The sequence below is a fragment of the Rhamphochromis sp. 'chilingali' genome (genome assembly GCF_963969265.1).
Source record: "Rhamphochromis sp. 'chilingali' genome assembly, chromosome: 4".
Classification (NCBI taxonomy): domain Eukaryota; kingdom Metazoa; phylum Chordata; class Actinopteri; order Cichliformes; family Cichlidae; genus Rhamphochromis; species Rhamphochromis sp. 'chilingali'.
The window spans coordinates 5,127,991-5,144,156 of record NC_137948.1 but is presented as its reverse complement, the minus strand read 5'-3'; the positions used below and the strand labels follow the sequence as shown (position 1 = coordinate 5,144,156).

The 16,166-nt window shown below is 44.7% G+C and overlaps 1 protein-coding gene across 1 annotated transcript in view; it reads left to right on the top strand.

Annotated features, from left to right (window-relative positions):
• Positions 1-16,166, top strand: part of maml3 (mastermind-like transcriptional coactivator 3) — a 134,150-nt gene that overhangs the window by 62,538 nt on the left and 55,446 nt on the right. The window contains exon 3 of the mRNA XM_080879966.1: positions 816-1,754. Within this exon, the coding sequence (XP_080736092.1) occupies positions 816-1,754 (939 nt within the window). The remainder of the gene's footprint in view (positions 1-815; positions 1,755-16,166) is intronic.

Below are 16,166 nucleotides of genomic sequence, written 5' to 3'. Positions count from 1 at the left end.
CAAAAGCGAGCCTTTTATTGTGGCTGGTAACGCAAGAGAAACAAACAAGAATAAGGGCAGCTCAAAAGCAATAACTAAACAGAAACCTAAACTGGGAATGAACTAAGGTAAGGCTATGAATACAACAGACCGGGCATGGAAACATGGAGGGTGGGAACACAGACGACGCGACACAGACTGTATGAAACACAGAGACTAAATACACATGAGGGATGATCAGGGGAAGTGGATGCACACGGGGAACACAGGTGACACTGATAATCATAACAAGACATGGCAGGAGTGAACGTAACACTGATGGGAGATGGGCAAAGTAAAACAGGAAGTACACAGAGGTTCAAACAGGAGGAGAGAGAGCACGGGGAGAACGCAGACATAACGGGCTGGGGAAAACATAGAATAAAACACAAAGAGAGACGAGGGCTCATAAATACACAGAGGGGCACACAGGGGGTAAGAGTCACGAAGGGAAAACACATAAGGAACAACGTAACAGATCAACCCAGGAAGCATGGCCTAAATAAAGAACAAAATACAAAAATACATGAAAACTAAGAATACTGGGCCCACATGGCCCAGGACCATGACAAGTTTAGCTTAGTTATTATGGCTATACACAAATTGTTTGGTATTTAAAATGTTTGGTACTCAAAATGGTACCAAACCCCATCCGTATAAAATTTATGGTGGCAATGGCCCATAAAGTCTCGAATGATCATTTTCAGTTTGCTTTTCGTATTCTGATTAAAAAATATGTTATGTAGAAAACTTGCAAGGTGCGAGCCTGAGCTAATGTCCTTTTGGTTTCTCCTCAGGTGCGACCATCTTCATCAGGCCCTCAGTTTGCCACCACTGCCAATGGGACGCCTCCTCAGCAACCTTTGCAGCAGTCTCCAGCCGTTGCTATGGCATCAGGTTCGCCATTGCACAACTGCGTGGCTCGCTCCCCTCAGACTCCAACCCAAGCTCAGACACAAGCAGTCTCTAGGCCTGGGAATGGATACATGATGAACCCGGGGCCAGGAGTCAGTCAGGCGGGCACTGGACCTGGAGCAGCGGGGATACCGCCTGGAAGTCAGTCTGTAGGACCAGTAACGCCTGAGCTTTCCCATGCAGAGCAGCTGAAAGCATTTGCTCAGCAGCGTAATAAAATGATGCAGAAGCAGCAGCAGCAGCAAGCAGCTAACTGGTCACCTGCAGCCGCTCCAACCAGTCCCTATAACTCCGCTCACTTTAACCACGACAAACCCAACAGCCCCATGATGTATCCACCGCAAGCCTTTAATACACCACAGGGCCCTCTAGTGGGTGGCATGGCCCCCAACAACGGTCCCAAAGCCCCCATGAACAACTACCTCCCTCACAACCACATGGGCATGATGGGCCAGCAGCAGCCAAACAGCATAAACCAGAACGCCCTGTCCAAACAGCAGCAACAGCAGCAGCAAACAGCAGGCATGTTGTCCTACAGCAACACCAAACCGCTGAGTCACTTCAGTGGCAGCGGGGTGGATCACATAGGTCAGAGAATGACCCCGCCCATGCCAGGGAACAGTCAGGTCAAGAACCCCATGATGCCACCTTATATGGGCGGTGCGGGAGGTGGTGGCCAGGGTCCGGGGCCGGGTCAGACGCAAGGGCCAATCCCAGGACAGACAGCTCACCTGAGTGAAGAGCAGAAGAGGATGTTACTGATGAAACAGAAAGTGTTGAACCAGAACATGCCCTACAACACCATGCAGCCTCATGGACAGGTAAGGGGACAGCTTGGCGTTGTTGGTCTTAAGAACATGGAGGTTGAATTATTTCCAAAGCAGTTCATGTGCAGTCAGTACTGTTGCTTAAACTTAAGTCCAGAGTGTTTCCATCATCTGCAGGTTGTGTGATTTGGAGAGTGGATGAATATTTGGACTGTCAGTGAATATCTGAGTCCAGTGTTTCTGGTTCTGTTTTCTGCCTTTATAATAATTCAGTTCTGTAAATAATGAACTTTATACACCGCCTCCCTCATTATTCTTGTGTTGAACTGCAGTTGAGAGTCTTACCATATATGACTAGCAAATGTACCACCAAGGAGACCTGGCATTGACTGGTTGATATTAAGTACTGTATATAAGTCAATGAGAAGTTTCTGACCCAATGCAAGACCCCGGAGTCCAGGCTAGGTAAGCTAGTTGAAGAGCTATTGGACTGGTCTGTTAAAGTGTTTGTGGCTTTGATTATGAGAGCATGTTAGGGAGAGAGGGAGGTTACAATAGACTGCATAAGAAAGATGTACATCGTCACCCATCGCTTTGGAAAGTCATGTTTTTGAGTACTGAGCTGAGGCATTTCATGAATGCGGGCAGATCTGACTGTGACACTCCAGCTCATTTGATAGCAACGGACATATCAGTTATCAGTTAAGCGTTTTCTCAAGTGAGTTGTGGAATTTTATTCTTTAATACAGCACACTTTTTTTTTGCAAGCAGACAAATCGCCCCCTGCTGGTCATTAGAAACGTGCTTCTGCATTGGCTACCATACCTGGAAGCTACAGCCATCTTTTTCATACAGTCTGTGTGTCTGGGAAAATTCAACCTATGACCTTCTGCTCATCCTTTGAATAAGAGCTAAATAAACTCCCCGTGCACTGGAGGTTTCCTATAAAATTCATTTGGACCCCATTTTTAAGCAGAATGCCCAAAAAATGCCCCCCAAAATAGAGGAGCTAAGAGTGTTTGACCAGTTGCTTGGGACGTACTGCAGAACATGGATTGCTGTTTTAAAAAAAGCCTTCCAGAGGTGCAGCCAGGGAAGGTAAAATGGCGGTAGTTGCCCCAGCAACAAGCCAGGGCTGGGAATAGGCATAGGAAAATGGCCTGTCGAGAGTGTATTGATGCCTCTGCAACACTAGCAGCACTGATAGCCTCCCCCCACCTCCTCCCCTCAGACACACAAGCGCGCACACACCACAGCAAGCACCACAGCTAAACGGCTCCTTAGCTCATATCCCCAATCTGTCACAGCTGACTGATGGCTGAGATTGGACCACTAAGCCAAGCTAGCTGCTGTCATTACCGAAAGCCCACCTCGGGCAGTTTGTTTCCTGAGCCCGGCGATCAGCACAGCCCACTCTGAATGCTCCAGCGGTTCAGCCAGGTGTCAGGTGTCCTTAATAATCCACCGGACGGAGGACGTTTGAGTGTGGGTGGACTCTATCTTAACAAATATTCACATACTCGAGTGAAACCTCACACTTGTGTGGCTCTGGCGCTCCTCATTATCTCAGGGCTGATGTGCGGTTATCAATAGAAATTGCGTGTGCGAGTGCTTGTTGATGGCGCACTTTACGTCTCTGTCTGTCTCCTTCTGCTCGCCATGTCCTGATGATACAGCTACAGTCAGTCAGTCACCTCCTCCTCCCCTCTGGTGATCTCTGCGTCTCCTGTCCTGCTCCTCCTCCTTCCTCCCCCTCTCCTCCCTCGTTCTCTGCCAGAGACACTCAGCACCAATAAAGGAGCAGATTTATTAATATGAGGCCTTTGTGGCTGCTGCCTGGAGCGCTGTGTGTTTGTGTGCGTGAGTGGGTCAATGCACATGTATGTTTGAGTGTGTTGCATAGATTTTTTTGAGGGGGGACGGGTGTAAGGGGAGGGTGGAGAGATTTATTTGAGTGAGCAGAGGAGAGTTGGAGACCAGGAAGAGAGAGGGAGAGAGAGAGGAGAAAGGCAAATGCAGAAAGCGAAAGATTTATTATGGAGGGAGGATGGAGCATATTACAAAGAAAGTCAAGGGCCTGGAAAGAGAGAAATAAGTGAGCAATGCCGAGTGGAGTGTCTGAAATGCAAAATATTCACTTATCTACACGCGTGCAGCCCGACTGCATTGACTGTAATTAGCGAGTTTTATTTTTAGTGACACGTCTCAAATAAAATCAGCACAATCAACTATAAAACGTTAAAACGTGGGACAAATATGTCATTTATTCTTTTTCTTTTTTTACTAGGTGTAGCACTTGAAGGGAAATTTCACAGATTTCAGACACCGAGATCACTTCTTAGGTCATTTATAACGCTGCTCAGCCTGTGAAAGCAACATATAATTGGTCTCTCATGATTTCTCCAAACCTATCAAAGTGCAAAACAAAATCTCAAGAATAGCTTAACTGTAATCAGTGTTACTGAGGTGGGTCGTATTAGATTTAATGCCAATTGGCAATATTGTTGTGCCAGTTAAAAAAAAATGTCTAGTAATCTCAGTTTCTTAGTTTTGGACTTTCCAACCATCTGTGCCCAAACTGTAGGCCCAGTGGATAAAAAGCTGCAAAATTCCTTCAGCATGTCATGGTGAGAACTCTTGAAAATAATTACAGCATATGCCAAAAACAACAAATTAATAGTCCTGGAAAAAAGATCGCAGCTTATCTCCCCTACTATGAATCTGAACGGGGTATTAAATGCACATGCTCTTTATGGGAAAGACAGATAATAAGCGGTGTTTATTATAATTATTGCTTTCAGGTGTATTCGGTAGTTTTCCCACTGCAAAGCCAGCATATTGCTGAGTAACCAGTTGCATTATTAGTAGCAGCTTCATCGCTGCTTAGCCTTTATTTGTCCCGCACAGCTAATGCAGAGATCACGTGATGATTAGCTACTTGTTTCTTTGCACCAGTATTAGTATTTCCTCTGTGTTAAATGCAAAATATCATCCTGTTCTTGGAGTTCTTTAAAGATGATTGTGTCTGACGTATTCAGATAAACCACAGTGTGTTAAATCTGCTGATGACTGTCAAAGCTTGATAAGGAAGAGGTTAAGGAGAGCTGAAGTGAAACCAAAACATCTGGGTTCTGCTCCAGAAGAAAAGCTCTTTTAAAATCCCACTGACACTTACAGCAAGGCTACAGAGCAGGGCACCGAATACGCAGAAGACTTCTGAGTTTAGATCCAGAAAGATGGAAAAACCAAAACAAGTAACCAACACTGAAGTGTCCATCAGTCTTAGCTGATGATAGCTGAGTCGTAGCTCAGTTTTTAACTGTAATCTGTAACTTTTTTCAAATTATGATGTGAAGTAAAGAGGAGGTTTGGCTTAGAATTTGAGGAGAAATCTATAATAAAAGACCATTGAAAGAAATGCTAAATAGGATCTTATGACTTCATCAATCGGCAAACTTATGATCCAAAACGCTTGGGGTAAATTGGGCAGTGTGTATATCAGCTTGGATGAAGTATGAAGCTTCTTGCGGTCGACTTCTCGGTGCTGGAGAAATCGGCTGGTGAAAGCACGGATGGATGATCGGTTAAGAGAAGCTCAAAAAACTGCAAGGCTTGTGGAGTAAGGCCACGGTCTCGTGTTTGTGTTTGTGTAGCTCTATGGCCACGTAGGGAGAGCGATTTTAACCCGTTCAGAGAATCCCGTGAGTTCTCCAAAAAGGCAACAACACATTTTGCGGCCTGGTGGCCATGACAATAAGCGTAAGTTGAATGCTGATTGGTTGAAAGTTCACTTGCACAGGAAAGGTAGCCACAGCGGAGTTCACCGCAAAGAGGAAGAAGCACCAAAATACACCAAAGATCAAAAAAGCTCAGACAGTGACTCTGCTTCTCATCCATGGACCGTTTTCAGTTTTCTTACTTTTAGTTCTTTACTAAGAAGTTCTTAGCCTCAATGAGAGAACGTTTTTTTAATGCTTCCCCCATGTGAGAGTACCCAGGTACAACAGCATGCAAGGCCTGGGTAGCAACTTTTCTTTGCCTTTTACCATGATGGGACCTTTAGTGAAACTCACCATGAATCAACAGCACAGTGTGAGGAATGGAAATTTCCTCACACTTTCCTTTTACATAGCGCTAAACGATTGGAGAATTTTCTTTATGTCAAACATTGCGGTTGTCTGATCATTCCCCTGACGAGCCAATCATCTGCTTTATAAGAGCACCATGGGACACAGACCAGCAGACGTTCAGTTTTTGACACAACCTTGTTTGTTAGCGTTCTTGATCGAGTTGTTACCAAAGACCTTATTTTAAGGCTAAGCCACCAAATTATTTTAAGCTTTTTGTTTAAATGCTCTGACTGGATGCACGTTGTTCGTTATAGTGTTCCCCTGCTTTGCAAATATTGCTTGAGCTTCATTTTCAGATCCTCTCTCAGTTGCTGAATTAGAGGTGCCGGTGGTTGTTGACTTAAATTAGGCCCAGTTAATGAAGTTCTGTTACTTTACAAGTATAAGTGTCCTCGAGTGTTCAAATACTTTAATTATGTTTAATTGGTAGAAATACTCCTTCTTAATGTCTGTTTGCTGCAGGGTTTGTATTCACTTGAAAAATCGGTAAAAACGTGCGCTTGTATTTGTGATGGGAGTCTCTCTTTTTTTCGTTCCTAGCCGTTATTCTCTTTGTCTGCGTTGGTGTGGATGCTAGCCTTTAGCTTGGTGTGTGTTTGTGTGTCTGTGTTGGCTCACAGGTGGTGCTTAAGCATCACCGTCTCCCTGCTCCGTCCTCCCTCTCTCCCTCTCTCTGTTTCTGTGTGTAGGCTAATCCAGTTAGCAGCTGCTCGGGGAAACTTCAGCCTCGCTCCTCAAAAGCTCGTTAGTCAAGCTTTAATTGTTGCTCCCTCGCTTTGCATATCGCCATGACACTAATTTATGCCCGTTGTCGCGGTTACCGTCGCCACGGTGGTGGATCTCTCAGTGGAAGCAGCAAGTGGGGGGAAGCAAAGGCGTGTGCTTGATGCTTGTGTGGATGTCTGCATGTGGTGGATGACGCGGCTGTCTCAGTGTGTGTGTGTGTGAGAGAGAGAGAGAGAGAGAGAGGCGGATGTGGCTTGTTGCACAGAAGTGTGTGCAGCTGTGTGAAGCCAGCAGCTCGTGGGCGGATCTCTGGGGTTATCTGAGTAATGATTGGATGAGAGTGGATTGACAGGCGGTGGCCTCAGAGGAGAGCTTCTACTGATGAATTTGAGCGGGAGGTTTGACTGTGTGTATGTGTGAACGAGTGTAGGAGATCACGGCGTCACACACCAACCGAGGTGCACGAAGGAGCCTGCTGATGGCCCCGTGAGTCACGACAGCAACCCACTCTCAGATGCACACACATGTATGCACGCACTCAGCAGCGTACACAGGGTTTGAAAAACACCCACAGGCATGCACACTCTGATAAATCCTTTCCTGCTTCTTACTTTCTCCACCCCTCTATTTCCAGAGGTAAAGCCTCTCTGTCTTCTTTTTTCATCCCTTTCTTCATCCTCCTACGGAGGACATCCACAAAGCTGCAAACTTAAAACACACACACACTTTTTAAGTACACCCAACTAGAGCCCAGAATTTCAGGGACTGGGTCCTAAGTGTAGATTCCAAGGACAATGCACGAAATGCATCTCCACCCTTATTTACAGCTCATGGTTTTGTCCCCTCATGGTTTTGATAATAAGTGATAAGCAGGGAGTTCACTTAAATGAAAGAGAATTTATTCACCGTAACCTAACCAAGAGACAAATATCACCAGTACGTTGATGCAACGTGGAGTGAATTAGAGAGACTGAGCAGCTCACCTGGGATAGCTTTTATAGCCTGGAAGATTCAGGTGAGCTGCGTTAGGTGAGGATCCTTCCATGCCAGTCAATTATCAGTCACAGCAGGACAGCACTTTCTTGACACACCCTCATCTGTCTCATCTAGGGTTAGAAAACCTGCAGCATTAGTGGAAATGACATTTATATAAAAGTTTTCTAGTCTTATTGACCCTTCATTCATACAGTGCTTTCATCTACAAACATTCAGCACTTGATCTAACTCACATCCGCAGCTAATTCACAGCCACTCGTGGATATCGTTGGACCGGGGAAGAAGCTAGAGTTTGGTTTTGAACATTAGCATGGGATTGCTTAAACTTTAAATCTTCCTGAAAATTATCAGCAGTTAAAGGTAAGGAGCAGATAAATTAAAATGGACGGATTTATCACTGACTTCACTGGGTGATACGTGCACATTTAAGCAGGAGAAATGATCCCAGAATTGTCTGAAGCCAGACAAACACAAAATAGGACCAAAATCGTGCCTGTATGTGTGCTGACTTATGTGCATGGGTAATATTAAATGAGAAAACCTGAAAGTAATTATTTGAAATAATAAGCCTCGGTGGATTATATTCCACCCTATTTTCAACTGTTTTCTGGTACCTAAAAGTGAAATGACATTTTCACTATGCGCCGAAGCAGGAGAGGCATAAAGTGCTGCAAAAACATTTACCATAATTAAATATCTGAAGCTCCCCAAAACCTCCCACTCAGTGTGTCTACACACCCTCCACTGCTCAGTCAAGACTCAAGCCCATGCACTGTAAATATTATCAGCTGATTTTATGACAGTCAGCTTCTATGTTCAGTCACTCTGAGAGCATTTTTCCTCAAACATGTGTCACAGAAACAAGAACAGCTGTGTCTTTGAAATTCAAATCTGAGCAGGAAAAAAATGTTCTGAATTCAGAAATCAGAGTACTAATGTGCAGTAGACTGTGGCTCCAGCAGGGGATGTTTGCAGAATCACTTGTGTATTTCAGTGGGTGCCAAAGTGGGTAATGCACCATGATGGGATGCCTCAAGGATGCCCAAAGATTTGTTCCTGTGCATGAAATTTAACGTGAACAAAACAAATAAAAATCCACACGATCATTTTGCAAACGTGTTTTTTTAATTCTTTGACTATTATAGGTTTTAATAATTAATAATAACAGCATAAAACGAAGAATTATACATTTTTTTCCTTTTACAACAGTAGGGTTTGTTTCCAGAGAGGAGTTTCTCTGTGTGCTCACATAGTGAGGCATAGTGCATAGGGAGTGCTAAAAATAAAAGCACATATATGTCTCACACACACACACACACACACACACACACACACACACACACACACACACACACACACACACACACACACACACACACACACACACACACACACACACAATACATTCATGTCCCAGCTACACTTAAGAAGAAAATTCTAAATGACAGTTAAAATGGCAAATAAAAATATCAAAGAAACAAGCACAGAAGTTGTGTATGATCTCCAAAAAATTGAAAATAAAGCGAATATTTTTTGTAAGTAAGATCAGTAAAAACAAGTCATTTTAACTGCCTTTCCCTGCAAAAGCTCAGTTTAAGTCAGTAATTTTCAGCAATATTTTTTTTCTCTATATGGGCTCAGTGAGAGTGGATACCTGTGGATACATTTTGCACACATAGAAGCCCTGCCCATTTTCTGTTCTAACCCTCCGTTTGAAGTGGACAGCCAATCAGAAGTAATTTACCTTGAAGTGTCAGAAAGGGAGCTGAAACGGCTTCTTTTAGACAGAAAACAAACTGAGCATCAGGTCACACGACGCCACTCGAGTAGAGTCCATAAACAAATACCGAGCTGGAAATGAGCAAAATTCAGAATGTATCGTATATTAGTATATATTGGAACTGTTTTTTAAATAATTATCAGCAATGCTCAAAAACTAAGAAATGCATTAGGGGATATATCTGTGTTAACGTTTTTTATTGTCAATCCATATCGAATATCAAATATCCGCTGGGCTCTGCTGCAAACCTCATGTTGAAACATGGAGGAAAGGACAGCACAACCCCGGACCAAGTAATTTCTCTCCATTTATTCCCAGGAGCAGCCGATATTACCTTCCCTCCGCCCCTCCCTCCTTCTCTCACATACACACATCTCCTGCTCGCTCTGTAACCCCCCCACCTCCACACACACACACACACACACGTTGTCTGAGTCGCCACACACATGCACACCCCTCCATCTCCCTCTCTGTCTCTCAGGCACACGTGTCAGGGCTTGAGTTGAGCTGCTCTCAGATCCTGTAGAGAGAAGATGGGTGGAGGGGTGGAGGTTGTGAAGAGGTGTTTGGGTGAAGCAGAGGGGTGGGTGGGTGGAGACTGTTCTGGTGTGTATTAGCTCTCTCTGTCTCCTCTGAGATGCTTCTTGTTAAGACAAACACCAGACAAACAGCTCTCTCTGTGTTGCCACTGTCCATTTCCCCCCCTCCTATTTTCTGACTTTGCTTCCTCTCTCCTGCTGTCACCTCTCCTCTTCCTCCTCCTCCCTCCCTTCGCCTCTCCTTGCTCGCCTCCTTAACCACTCCACCTCTCCTGTGCTTAGAGAGGGCTGTTAGCGCCGAGCTCCACTTCACTACTCCCGATCAATATTGTGTGTGCGTTTGTGTGTCACTGCTTGTGTATATTCCTGATGTATACTGTATGTATGTGGCTTGCTGTGTTTGCGACTTTAATTTAAAATTGTGTGTGTGTGATACAGAGTAAATATGCATGAAAGCGAGTTTATTATGCAAATTCCCGGAGATAAGAGAGGCCACGTGTGTGTGTGTGTGTGTGTGTGTGTGTGTGTGTGTGTGTGTGTGTGTGTGTGTGTGTGTGTGTGTGTGTGTGTGTGTGTGTGTGAGGGAGCAGCATCTGTAGCAGCAGGAGAGAAAACGATTCCCAGGGACCTCCCCCCTCCCCAAACACACACCACCACTGCCAAAAGTGTTTGGTTCAGTTTGTCAGCGCCAGAGAAAACACAGTGAGACAGACCATCTCCACCCATTCGACACGCCCTGGGGGTGTGAATACAGGGTTGGAGAGGAAATATCAATACTCACCTCCACCAACAGGCTTTTTAAGGGGATGTGACTCCATAGAGTTCCTATGTGTGTGTCTGTAATCAAGCACTCTCTAATATTAACCTCATCTGCAATATTGACCTGCAGGCCTCACCTTGGAGCAAACAGGTCATGACACAATGAGTCTGTGTGCTGTCTGAGTGTGTGTGTGCGTGCTTGCGCCCGTGCATCTGTGGAAGAGCAGTCGCAGCCGAGCATGTGCACATGTGTTCATGGGACGGCGGAGAGTGAGGGGTAGTAGTGATGGTGGGGGTCATTCTCATGCAGTGTCTGTGGGCCAAAGAGAGGGAGATGCAGTCAGAAGGCTGCATACTAAACAGACTGCTGTCACCCCGCCAGGACCTCACACACACACACACACACACACACACACACACACAGAAGTCAATGCATGCTTGGGTGCCCTACCTCTTATATGCACACGCTCATAAACGGCACACACACACACACTCCCCTCATGCCAGCTCAAACTTTGGCTGCCTTGCTCGGCTGCCGGTTGCCACGGCAACCGTTGCCCACAGCACTTTGCAGCCCAAATCAATGGCAGCTCCGAGACGAGGCTCGCTTGTGCGGTGCGTCTGTGCGTTCGCACATGCGACAGTCTGTCTCCGTCCAAATGTTTGCGGCTATAAGCAGGTTGTACTTGTTGTATGGTTTGTGATAAATACGGCATAAGGCTCAGCTGCAGATTGCCTTAACAGTGCACTATCAGTGTTGCACAAACTGGATTTGAGCCCAGAATAAACAGAATGCCTTTTTTTCCCCCCAGACATGTTGAGAGAGGTTGGTGGGAAAACTGCTGGCTCTTAGGGGGAGAGCGAGCGGGTCAGCGGTTTAGTTTAGAGCAATAATAATGTGTTTGTCCCAACTTGCTAATCACCTTGTTTGTGTGTTGATGGCTCCAAATGTGGCCGCCATGCCAAGTGACACATACACACCAAGACAAATGTGAGGGGACGACACAGATGTGACCCCGCCCTTGTCCCTAAAATGCACTCCATCCGCCCCATCTGCTCAGTCAGATGCTAACACACACACACGCACACACACACACGTTGCCACTTACCATCAACAGCACTGTTTGATGACATGCTCGAGCAGGTATACGCTTTCACGCACACACAACAAAAGCAGACAGTCTTGTAAAGTCATACGGTTCGCCCACGTGTGTCTATCCCCCCCCTCCACGCGCACACACACACACACACACACACCAGCCCACCCCTCCGCCTCCTCCCACAGGTATCTCGCTCCTCGGTGTGGGCTGACAGAATCGAGAAGGGAAAAGTGAAACAGAAAGGGGAAAGCAGACAGGGGGAGGTGCAGTAAGGCTCTTTGAGGATTAGGTTGAGAATTTTGACTCTGTTTTACAGAGGAGGGAGGAGGAGGAGGTAGCGATGGTGGTGGAAGCGGCGGAAGGGGGTAGATCGACTCCTCGGAGCAATTTACCTCAAACGGCTCCGACACAGCTAATCCGCTCTTAAAGGAGCCTAATCCAACAGACTTGTACCTGATACTGAGAAGAGAGAGAAAGGAGAGTGGCAGAAGGAAGACAGGAAAACTGAGAGAAAAAGGCGGGAGGCTGTGGGAGAAGCATAAGTACAGAGAGAGAGCTGTGTGTGCTGCTTGTATACTCCAGACAAAATCACATTTACTGTCTTTAGATGGACAAAATGGCTAATTTCTAATTAAAAAATAAAACAATGTTGAACTCAATTACTCCTAGAGTGGGTAGTATCTTTCACCTCAGGGGTCTTAAGCCTCATGATTTAGTTTTACTTCAGTTTTTTGAGGAACTTCCAAGTCTGCCTGCTAATAGAAGTATAACCTGGATTATGCTCTGTTGCATTCCTGTTATTCCTGTTACTTTGAAGTCTACCACTTGGTGTAGTTGGTACATTTATAATGCAAATGCTTTGCGGTTGAGTCCACTCTTCACAAAACACAGATACGTAGGCATCCGCTCAAACTCTCACGCTCACCGTCTGATGACGAAAGTACAATCCAGGGTTTAGTTTTTCAAACATTAGCATTAAAGGCAAGCTAACCAGCAGGTATGACTCTTGAGATTAAGGCTGTCCTTGTACAGATAGGCAGGATTACGTTTTCAGATGGTCGAGAAAACCAAGCGAAAAACATGAAAATCCAAGAATAAGGATGCACCCATCTGATATTGGTATCGGATATCAGTCTCCAAAACCTGGATCGGATATCACTCACAATGTGCCAGTGTATGGCACTGTGTGCTAGCAGCAGAGCTATAGTAGCATGGATCAAGCTAACAGCATAGCTTCAGCAGTTTTAGAGTTTATTTTAGAGAGTCTGACCAATTCTACCCAATATTATTTGCCAGAATCAGGTATTTGCCGATCTATTGGTGTCTGCGCTTATAACGGCAGGTTAATACCAAGTTAAAAAGTAAAGAAGAGCTGCAAGGAACACCTGCTAACCATGGTATGCTTGTTGATGTTGCACAGTAGGGCTGCCACAAACGATTATTTTGATAGTCGACTAGTCACTGATTATTTTTGCGATTAGTCGACTAATCAGATCATCATCCATTAGACGTAAAACTACAGCTTATTGCACCAGCAGCATCTGCTCTTATATAACTATCATTAGCTTACAGCTTTAAGTGTTTAAGGTCTGTGCTAACTAAAAATAAAGACAAGATGATAGTTTATTAAATTTTAATGAAATTTGCAGATTGTTTCGGTGAAGTTTAATAAACTCCTTGCTATCTAAAATATAACAGGACACTGGAGTATATTCTGGAGCATCTCACACTTCTGATAATCAGCTGTCTGCTTGACGTTTATTCAGCTGTGTAAAAACTATAACTTTAATCTCAGACAAACTGATTTACTCAGGAACAAATAAAATACTAAAAAAAAAAAAAAGCCAAACAATAACATTTTAAGTTATCTAAGTGACTCATATATATTTAACCTGGGGCCCGTTCTTCGTACGTCGCTTACTACATCCAAGATCAAATGACACATCCAAGATCAAATCATCGCGCTAACCGTGAGCTCGCTAATCCGGTTCCCCGAACACACCTGCTGTTGACGATTAGTACAGCTGGACGCAGTAATGTGACATCACTGGGTGTCATAAAAGGGGCTACGCATCGATAGTAGAAACATTGATCGGCAACCCTCTGATTGGTCGGCGAAAATGTCGAAGGAGCGCGCTCGGCTCGGTATTTTTCGGCAGCAGAGCAAGAACTCCTGAGTGAGGGATTTCAGGAGTTTCAGAGTTTAATCAGAACGCAAGGGAACACTGCAAAGGCTGCAAAAGCAAGGAGAGAGGGCTGGCAGAAAGTTGCTGACAAATTAAACTCGTAAGTAATTTAATAATAATAATAATAATATATTGGATTTATATAGCGCTTTTCAAGGCACCCAAAGCGCTTTACAATGCCACTATTCATTCACTCTCACATTCACACACTGGTGGAGGCAGCTACGGTTGTAGCCACAGCTGCCCCGGGGCAGACTGACAGAAGCGAGGCTGCCATATTGCGCCATCGGCCCCTCTGGCCAACACCAGTAGGCGGTAGGGTAGATTTATTATATTACACTATATTATCCAATATTATATTACATTATATTATATTGTTATATTATATCCTCTTTCACATTAGAGCCACAACAGGACCCACTAGAACATGGGAACAAGTAAAAGTGAAATATAAGAATATTCTACAGAATGGTAATATTTATCACTTATATTGCTTTTCGTCTCTTGGAAAGAGAGCCTGAAATAATCTGTTTGTTTGTTTATAACAGCAACCAAGAAAAGGGCAGAGCAAAAAAAGACAGGTGGTGGTCCTGCACCCCCTCGTCAACAAGTTGGTTAAGTAAATAATATCCTCACGGGAAAATCGATATCTCTCAATGAGCACACTGTCGCGCTGAGCTAAAGGATCCTGTCTGTCCCGCAATATACGCTGAATTCTGAGGACTCTCCTTATCAATCTTGCACCTTCCGCAATGGGTTGCTCGCGTAAACGGACAGGACATGGCTGCGACAGGCTTCCCAAATCCACCTTGGCTTTTATAGCCGTGGTCTCTCATCTTGATTACACGAAGTAATTTACAATTACTACTCTGAAATATGAATTACATCTGTAATAATCACATACATGTAATAGAATGTTAATAGTACATTTCCCTTTTTTAGGAAATGACCTGTATGTATCTGTGTGACATCAATAAAAGGATCAAGTGCTGCATTATCTTCAGTTACATTGATGTTATTTATTTATCGCTGTTGCTTTCGTATAAATGAAGCGGACATACCTGCGTGGCCGCGATCTAATCCTGTTTACATAAAGTAAACCTGCTCCCGAGCAGGTTTACGCTTACGGCTCTGTTGCTATGACAGCAAGTCCCGGATGAGCTTCGGGGAACCGACTGATCCAGGATCACGCGAAATCGTCAACAATCTAATCCGGCTAACCTACTTAGCGAGGTACGAAGAACGGGCCCCAGAGTAGCGAAAGACGGTGGTGGGTTTGAAAACGATTTGCGGGGAGTCCGGTGTTCTCAGGGCGCTAGTGAGCCTAGCCCCCTGCTCGCTAACGAGCTAGTGGGTAACAGATGTCTCCGAAAACGTCGGAGCGCTTTTGAAAATATGTGGTGTCCTGATAAACTGAGCAGATATTTGAAGTTTACACAGCTACATTCTCGCCTGAAAATATGTTAAACGTTTATTTTGTGACCCAGAAAGAATAATAAGAGTAACATTAAAACTAACTAGCTGCCGCCATTGTTGGAAACTGCGCTGGGCCGCGCTATGAATTCTGGGACACAGCTGCTTCTTCTTCTTCTTCGGGGTTTAACGGTAGCTGACATCCTTGTACATGCAATGCTGCCATCTTCTGTTTCAGTCCGTTATTACACTCTTAAATCCTGCCACTTATTCCTGCGTCTTTTGTGATCGTACAAAGTTTCAAACGACGCGTCGACTATTAAATCAGTCGTCGACGATTTTGATAGTCGACGTAATCGTGACTAGTCGACAAATCGTGGCAGCCCTATTGCACAGTTTGTCCACCAGAGTGAAGTTTGCAGCTTCCTGTTTTGCTACACGTATATTTGGATCGCAGCAAAGGCAAAACCAGCTGATCTGCGCTGTCGGCCATTGTTGTAAGCTTAGCAATACAGATGCTAGATTTAAGACTGTTTATTCATCTATAGCAATTTTTTGTCTCAAAAAAAGCCCACCTAAGGCTGTTGGTTAACCGGGACGCAGTTCTGTCTGTTTGTCGCTATCAGAAGAAACTGAAATCAAACTACATCAAAGTGCAGCACATCTGTCTATTTATGGACAGATGTGATCCAGAACTCGATGTTTTTCTCGCTTTCTTACTCACTCTGTGCTCCTCTGTGAGCTGCAGCACTCTGACTCAGCCTCAGAGAAAGGTTGGAGACACCCGCTGCTTCTAATTTTCTCTCTTACTGACAATTTTATTCAAAAATGTGGTCA